This window comes from Panicum virgatum, chromosome 9N (genome assembly GCF_016808335.1).
Source record: "Panicum virgatum strain AP13 chromosome 9N, P.virgatum_v5, whole genome shotgun sequence".
Lineage (NCBI taxonomy): Eukaryota > Viridiplantae > Streptophyta > Magnoliopsida > Poales > Poaceae > Panicum > Panicum virgatum.
The window spans coordinates 56655196-56663801 of NC_053153.1; the positions used below are offsets into that span (position 1 = coordinate 56655196).

An 8606-nucleotide genomic window follows, 5' to 3' on the forward strand; every position below is an offset into this window, starting at 1 on the left:
GGGTACCGTTTACCCGTCCATGGAGGAGTTTAGGTTGGCAGTAAGACAGTTTGCGATAAATGAGGAATTTGAATTAAAAATTGTTAAAACATGCCCCAAAAAATATGTTGCTGACTGTAGAGTTGAAGGATGCCCATGGCATCTTCTTGGGAACAGACAGCCAGATCGGAAGACTATAATGGTATTTATTTACTGATTACAATGTGCTTATTGTTTAGTTATGAGTTATGAGCTTTTGTTAATTGTTTTCATTTGGTTATTGGTTGCAGGTGACAACTTTGATTGCTGGACACAATTGTACATCCAGTGCAAGGAGGCGGACTACTACACCTACAAGTGCTTGGGTAGCTTCAAAGTCTGTTGTCATCCTTAGAAAACATACAAATATGGGACCTAAAGAGTTGAGGGACAAGCTACAAGATGACCATAAATGTGTAATTCATTATGACACAGTTTGCAAGGGAAGACAAATAGCTCTGAAAAAGTTATATGGCAGCTGGGAGGACAGCTTTCAGATGTTGTTTAATTGGAAGGCTGAGGTCATGAAGAGGTCACCTGGTAGTGTCATCGAGATTGGCATTCAACAGGTAGATGAAAACGTGTATTTCCATAGGTTCTTTTGTGCATTGGGGCCTTGCATAGAGGGTTTCCGAAATGGATGCAGGCCATATCTCAGCATAGATTCAACAGCACTCAATGGTAGGTGGAATGGACATTTAGCTGCAGCCACTGCTATAGATGGCCATAACTGGATGTATCCAGTTGCCTTTGGATTCATAGATGGTGAAACAACAGATAATTGGACTTGGTTCATGACACAGTTACATAATGCTTTAGGTGATATTCCTGTACTTGCTATTTGCACAGATGCATGCAAAGGCCTTGAAAAGGCAGTTAAGGATGTGTTTCCTAATTCTGAACAAAGAGAATGTTTTAGACATCTAATGCAGAATTTTATAAAGAGGTGGGGTGGGGATGCTTACTCAAAAATGTATCCTGCAGCAAGAGCGTACAGAGTTCAAGTGTTTCAGTATTTCTTCAATTCTGTTGTAGAGTCTTCCACTGAAATATTACAGTGGCTGTACGATCATCATAAGTTAAAGTGGATGAGGAGTGCCTTTGACCTTGCTATCAAATGTGATTATGTTACCAACAATCTTGCCGAATGTTTTAATAATTGGATTAAAGATTGGAAGGACCTTTCTGTTGTTGAGCTTGCAGACAAGATTAGAGAGATGATCATGATTTTGTGGAACAAGAGGAGAAGGATTGCAGAAAAGCTTCATGGGAAAATACTACCCGCTGTCATGCATCAACTAAAAATGAAGACAAGAGGATTAGGACACTTGTATGTTGTGAAGGTTGATAGTTTGGTTGCTGAGGTATGGGACAGCACCACAACTCATAATAGGCATGTTGTGAAGCCATATTTGAATGAGTGCACATGTCTCGAGTGGCAACACACTGGTAAGCCTTGTCAGCATGCTTTAGCTTTGATTACGGCACAACAAGCTTTGGATGTGAAATTGGAGGATTTTGTGCATGAGTACTACTCAGTTCAGAGATTCAAAAATGCATACTATACAATAATTGAGCCATTGCCTGACCGGACGCATTGGCCAAATGTGGATTTGCCTTTTGTGGTTGGAGCACCACTAGATAAAAAGACTGCAAGAAGGTACAGAAAACTGAGGATCAAAGACTTCCTAGAGGGTGGAGGCAGCAAAGGAAAAAGGGATGCCAAGGAGGCTGCCAAGGAGGTTGACAAGGAGGCTGCTAATGAGGCAGACAAGGAGGATGCCAAGGAGGCTGACAAATTTAAAAAGAAGATGATTAGAGGCAAAAGAAGGTGCAACGGATGTGGAGAGTTGGGTCACGGTGAAACTAGCTACAAGTGCCGACTTAATGGCACAAAGAAAAGGCAAGTACACAATACATCTCTTTAATTCATTGCTGTGCCAAACTAGCTACAACCATTTTAATTGATTTTGCAGGAAGAGAAAGCCAAGAAAGAACACCACCAAGTATGGTGACAAAGCTAAAGTACCAAGCCAGAAAAAGCAAAAGACCAAGACAAATATAGATGACAATGGTGCAGCCCCAAATGTACATGAAAATGAAGCAAATATAGATGACAATGGTGCAGCCCCAAATGCCCAGGAAAACATTGTTGCTGTCCGAAGTCCATCAAAGCCAACTAAAGAGTCAATAATGCAAGCCAGCCCCCACAGGCTGACTAGAAGGTTAGGAATACTATCAATTTATTGACGTTGTGTTGATGTAATTAAAAGCTGAAATATGTCTGACAATATCACTTTTGCAGTCGACTTGCTATGCTAATGGGAGAAGGTGGAGGTGAGCAGGCAACCATGCAAAATTCACCCCCCAAGAGATCACCAGCAAAAAAGCTGATTCCAAGGAAGTTGAAGACCAAGTGAAATGAGAACTAAAAATATTTGGGCATTCACTGTGCATGTATCTTTTTCGTATGTTCTTGTTCACATACTGTCTATGTGAGATGTGAATTGAACAAGTAGTCTATGTTCTTCAATGACAATTTGCACCTATATCAAATTCCAGGTTTCCAATCAATCAGAAAAATTGGCTTTGTGAGGATAGGGATTTGCGGCTAGCATCTGGAGGTGTCCAGGATGCCGCTTGGCCTTTCTTTCTTTTTTTACAACACCTGTACGTCCAAACGGGAAAAAATAACGTTAAGAAAGGATCCGATCGGTTACAAACTGGGCAGGGGCAAAGTAGTAATGTTGTATGCTCATGTTGACTCAACCTGTGTAAATAAAGTTACAAAATCCCTATAGTCCTTTCTAGCAGTTTGATCCCATTTGATAAGCCCTTTTCAGCGAAGCCCGCTCTAAAGGGTACATTTCGGCGAAGCCCACTTGTGAGAGGTATCAAATACCAATTTCCTCTGCGCGAAATGGATTGGTGATTTGGTGGTGGCCGTGGCAGGTCGCAACAACTACTGGACTGGACTGCGAAGGACGTTGGATGATTTTCGTTCCCTTGGGCCTTTGGGGCCGGCATCTCAATGGGCTGAACTTCGGCACATCTATAGGCAAAGGACTCGGCCTGTTTGGCCCAGCTTTTTTCTGAAAAGGTGTTCGGCCCAGCTTATCCAAGCTTCTTTTCGCCCATATACGGCCCTTCCATTTCATTTATTTCCTCCAGCCGTGGCACGTGACGCCACCGTCCCCACACGCTTCAAGTCCACGTATGTCGCAAGCAGAGTGAAAATAGCTTTTTTTTCAAAAGAAGCTCCTTCCACAGTAGTGCTTCTTGCATATCCTCCCTCGGTCAAAAGCGCCGTCGCGTCTGCGAGCATTGCAGGAAACATGATCTGGATCTCCTAGGCAAGGCCGCGCGCCTTCCAACCACCGGGGTCAGTCGCCAACAGACAACGCAAAAGCTGATGACCAACTGGTCCTTGCAGATAGCCGCCGAGCGACCATTGTTTTCCCGGCTAGTGATCGCTGACGGCGAGAGCACCTCTGGTCAGACCTCAGAACAACAAAGCCGCCGAGTGGTTGCCCGTCGGGCCGGCGAGCGGCAGAGCACCTTGCCGCGGCCATCGGCCTGGCGCCACGAAAAAGGGCGCCATCAGCCTCAGCACAGACGCCGTCAGGACCACCATGGCGGCAAGGGCGGGACAGATCCATGCAGGTCGGCCACAGGAACAGCAATGGCGGAGCGATCCATACAATCCTCGGGCGCACCGAAAGCGGATGGACGTGCGTGCCGGCCAAGGATCGCACCTGCCCTAGGATTCCGCCTACGGGTCCCTCCGGTTTCCTCCCGCACCGGCACCGGCACCGGCACCGGCACGGCGCACTCAGCTCAAACGCGCCATTATTGATCGGGTAAGATCGCGCCAAAAACTTCAGAGAAAAAAGGAACTCCCAGCAAATCGATGGGGAAGGGAACGGCGACCGCGTCCGCGTGCCAATGGGATGCGTGAGCGGGATGCCCGGCTTTGCTTGTGCCGCCGGGCGATTGACTGCGAACGAACTCCCAACTGGTTCGCACCTGATACTACAGTTTCAGAGGGCATTTCTTTATGCTGCCTGATCGTGGCGATGACGGGGACGACGGGACGCAGGGGTCGCCACTTGCACATGTGATCGCTGATTAGTCTGTGCGCGATCAATTTCTAAGGTGAAGCAGGAGTCTATGGGCAATAAAAGAATGACGCGCCAATTTGGCAACGGTTTCAGAACGAAACCGCAGCCAACACGGGCTGCTGCCCACTGATTCAGTATGTTATCTCGATCGGTATTGCGAGCTGCGACGGCAAAATCCTGTCTGCCTTCGATGTAGTGGTGTACCATCCCTCTACCAACAAAGCAGATGGTTGTCATCGTCACCCATGCGGCCATGCTTTCATCAGTTCATGGCGAATGGTCCTAGGATGTCAACGTCAGAGCTCTCCGAGGCTGCCAGAACTGACTGGACAAAGAAAGATGGAACAGTCAGGTTAAACTCCGCTTTCATGGATTGGTACTACTTTTGTAACTCGCAAGTCGCGACGGATGGCCACAAAACATAGGAAATTAGAACGTACAAGCATAGGAAAACACCACAAACTGGGCGATTGGTAGCAAACTAGAAACTGGAAACGAAATTCTCCAACTCATTTCAGTACGATTTATCGCTATCTCAATAGTCTCGATTCAGCTCAAAGGGGGCAAGAACAATATCACCACAGGAATAACAAGTTTTGGTGAACATCACCGAAAATTCAGTACAGTCTCTCGAGTCTCAATTCAGCTCAAGGGGGGTAAAAACGACCTTGGGAAAGGACCGACAAAGGGCTCTAATGGTCACTCGACCACACAAAATTTCAGTTCTACAACCATGCACACTTCCCTCCGCTGCATACTAGAGCCCAAATTAAAAATAGGATCAGGCTACAAGCTGCAATCGCTCTAAACAACCTAATGTGAGTAACCTCCACAACACCTACAGTCTCATCTCTGTGACCTTACCACCCTCCCATGCTGAAAACCCTTCCCCTTTGGGTATATAAGCACCGAGTCGACACACAGGCCACCCTTTGTGTGTGTGCAGTCAATCTGCGCCATTGAGAACTTCAGTTTCATCGGCTGGTCGGGCTTTGAGGCCACAAAATCACCTGCGTGGTACAAGACCCAGCTACCGGGCTCCTCCAGGTAGCACTGAGACAATGCTTGCTGTCCGTCGGAGGTTGAGAGCTGGAAGCGGACAGGCTTCTTGTTCCAACCATGGACATGCTCTGAGCTGCAATGGCGGCGGCCAAATCGTTTGTAGAACTTCCCAAGATGAACCCTGAAGTAAAGGCTATAGGTTCCAACAGGGAAGCAGAAATCGACTTCGCCAACCACCTCAAACCACCAGATTTGCTGAAGGTAAGCTACAGTTTGGAACCTGCATGAAAAATTCGGTCGCTATTGGTCAGATATTGATTTGAGTAGTATGGTATCAGGAATAGTTATGAGCTACAATAAAAACATATTGGAAGATAGTGAAACCCAGATGACCCCAATTAAATGAGGCAACTGTAGTCAATATCTTCCAAAGGAAGCAACATTTTATTCCAATAACTATGATCAGAAATAAGCAATTATTTATTTAAATTCACACCATTTATACTAAGGCAGTAGTCAATTTACATATATCCTAAAATTAGAACATGTAAGCAACCGTATCTAAACCCTTCCAGAGCAAATAAGCTTATCCATCCAAGTACTAAATCATGTTTGAGAAAATAATATAAGTGAATGAATGAAGTGTTTGATGAAGAAACAAGGAACAGGTCAATCACACCATGTGGAAATATCTTCAGCCCATTCCATCGCAATCATGCCACCATATCATCTTTTTAACAAAACTACCACACACTGAATCAACGAAACATTAGTAAATATTATATCAAACCCCATATTCACCTTGATTCTGAAGTTGGCATGTGCTGCCAGTATCTTCTGTCGTCAATCCCAGTTATCACCAATGCTTTTGAGGACAGTGCCATACAAATCATGCCTTTGATCTTGTCCAGCCAGAATTCCTACAGGTAGCAAACACGTACACTTCAGCAAACCTGTTCATTTTCTATCCCACAAATATATGTACTTCTAGTCCTAAAAAATAGCAAGCTCCCTACATCGGACGACTCGGGACAGTAATTCAAATCATTTCAAGCTCTGAGTTGCGTAAATCCCATATGGTCATATTCTAATTAATCATTCCCTGCCTCCAATTTGAGTTTACTTCGTCCTTCCCTTATCTCTTACAGTATTCAACTCAGGAAAAATACTCGAGGGGTCGATACAAGGACAGGCTCAGTTTTGAGGACAGAACGGAAGACCAATTCAAGGATGACGGGTTGCAATCCTCCAAACGACCACTCATAAAATTTTCAACTCACGCTACAATAAATCTCAGAAAGTCAAAAGGGGAGAAGCAGAAGTATCACCTTCTGGCCGTCACCGAAAGGCACAGGCTTGGAGAGCCTGGCGTAGATCTCCTTCTTCCCAGCCCGCCGCCGCCGCCGCCTCCCCTCCTCGCCGGTCCCGACGAACTCCATCAGGTAGCGGTAGTTCTCCGGCAGCTTGGCCTCCCACACGAAGTCCGCCCCCGCCGCGCCGCGGAACGCGTGGTTGAGCCGCGCGAGCCGGCAGATCTCCGGCGGGTCGAGGCGGAGCAGCACCTGGGCGGCGCAGAGCTCCGGCAGGTCGCCCAGGCCCACAGCAGCAGGCCCGGCGGCCGCCGCCGCCGCGCTGTCCGCCCCTCCTAGCAGGCCCGACACCCACGCCCCCATGCCTCCTCTCCGCGGCCTCCAGTCGCAACGATTTCCCTGCCCGGCCTCCGCAGATGGAACCCAACCAATCAATCCCCCGAAAGCTCGGCCCCCGGATCAAGCTTCCTCCGCGAGCTCCTGGCTCCACGCCTCGCAGGCCGCCAATCCCCAATCGCAGCCTCCGCCGAATGACTCCACGGGAATGCGAATCGCCCGGGAAATCGCTTGACGCGTGTGTGCGGGCGGTCGGCCGTCGGCGAGATGAAAAAAACGCTAGCTTTCGGGCCGGAGGAGAGGGGGGCAATTTAAAGAGGGAGGCGAGACGCCAAAATAGACGAGGAGTCGTTAAAGGGCAATGGATATGGCATTCCCTGGCAAAAACACCATTGAAAACTCTCGATAATCACAGAAGGACCTTCTTCAGGGACCTTTTTGCAATTTTGATATCAGCAAAAACATACGCGGAGGATTCATTTGTAAGTACTAGCGGGCTTTACCCTTAGCCATACGGGGATTTTCCCTCGTTAATGTTAACAGATTGGATTAGTGGGCCGCCGTAGATAGCACGCACCGTGCACAAGGTCCATGGACCGGGCGGGTGTCTGGAGCAGGCGTGGCCACGCATCAGCGATCGGGTCCATGCGCCTCGACTCGTAGGGTAGGACGGTAGGTGCAGGGGGGCGCGGTAGGACGCATGAGCCGCCGTATCGACCGAAGAGTTCTACAATGACCCCCCGGGCCGCATGGCCGCACGACGTAACAGTGCATGACAGGCTGGAGAACCCGCGGGCAATAGCTGCCCTTACCCAAGTGGTAGTTAGACTAACTTCAACAATGAGAGGCAATTTTGAGAGGCAAAATGAGGATTGCCTCGCGTGCACAGTGATGCAACGTGAATGTATTTGGTCACGTCTCCAACAGCGATAGCATTTCCCACCGGCGGTTTCCTCCCCTAGCGGCGGCGGTTCCCTCCCCCGGCGGCTCACTCCCCCCCCCCCCCTCTCCCCATGGCTCCCTCCCTGGTGGCCCTCTACACGACAGCGGGCGCTGGGATCGACGCAGTCCGCGGCGAGGGACCTGCACTACGGCGGCGACAGGGAGATGAGCAGGAGGAAGGCAATGGCGCGCCAGGAGGAAACGGCGGCGGGGGCGTCCCGGATGGCTTGCTCCTCGTGTCCCGGATGGCCTGCTCCTCGCATCTACCGTCGAGCTGCTGATCACGCGCATCGCGGCACTCGCGTCCGCGCTCGGCGCACAACGCCGCCTTGCGCCGGGTCACCGGGGTGCTCCACCGGGCCATGGCGTTCCTCGCGACCGGATCCGCGCGGGCCACGGCCGGATCCGCGCGGGGCGCTGCGACTCCTCCACCCGCGAGGTCCGAGGAGGAGAACCGGGCCGCCGCGTCGGCTCCTGCGGCGCCGCGACACGCGCCGTCCTCCTCCGCCCCGCCGCCCGGGATCCGCCGGAGAGGAAGAAGGCCCGGCCTCCCCTGCTCCTCTGCGTCGTGGTGCGGGCCAAGGGAGAGAAGGGGAGGGAGCTCCTCCTCGCCGTCGCCGTCGCTCGGGAGGCGGTTGTGGCAGCGCCGGCCGCTCCTTGCCGCGGTGCCGTCGTCTCCCTCGTCGCACTCCTCCTCCCTGGCTCGGCCTGCTCGCCTGCGGCGGCGCTCTGCCCGCCACGTCACTGCTGAGTGCAAGACGGCGTGATGGCCGGTGGCGCGCGACACGGAGCAGCACGCGACGCGGACGCCGGGGCAGAGCAGATGCATTCGAGGAGAGAGGGAATGCAATTTTGCATCGCCTCTCTCCTCGGATGC

The 8606-nt window shown here is 50.5% G+C and overlaps 1 protein-coding gene across 2 annotated transcripts; it reads right to left on the reverse strand.

Annotated features, from left to right (window-relative positions):
- Window positions 1–4670: 4670 nt before the first annotated feature.
- LOC120690644 (F-box protein PP2-A13-like) lies at window positions 4671–7107 on the reverse strand. 2 transcript variants are annotated; one of them, XM_039973370.1, is made up of 3 exons: window positions 6470–7107; window positions 5943–6061; window positions 4671–5421 (listed from the first exon to the last, which is right to left on the reverse strand). In XM_039973370.1, the coding sequence occupies exons 1-3, from the start codon at window positions 6812–6814 to the stop codon at window positions 4986–4988; spliced, it is 900 nt and encodes a 299-aa protein (XP_039829304.1). In that variant the 5' UTR covers window positions 6815–7107; the 3' UTR covers window positions 4671–4985. The 2 variants fall into 2 exon arrangements, 1 of the variants encoding a protein (XP_039829304.1); XR_005681852.1 differs by having other exon boundaries at window positions 5279–5421; window positions 5821–6061; window positions 6470–7104.
- Between the last annotated feature and the right edge of the window lie 1499 nt (window positions 7108–8606).

What these genes read in the sequence shown, in the direction of transcription:
- LOC120690644 (XM_039973370.1), bottom strand. Translation starts at nt 6,814, where the DNA reads ATGGGGGCGTGGGTGTCGGGCCTGCTAGGAGGGGCGGACAGCGCGGCG. An exon ending in CTTTCGGTGACGGCCAGAAG is followed by an intron (nt 6,062 to 6,469) that starts GTGATACTTCTG and finishes TGCTACCTGTAG; the next exon opens with GAATTCTGGCTGGACAAGAT. An exon ending in ATGCCAACTTCAGAATCAAG is followed by an intron (nt 5,422 to 5,942) that starts GTGAATATGGGG and finishes TTTTTCATGCAG; the next exon opens with GTTCCAAACTGTAGCTTACC.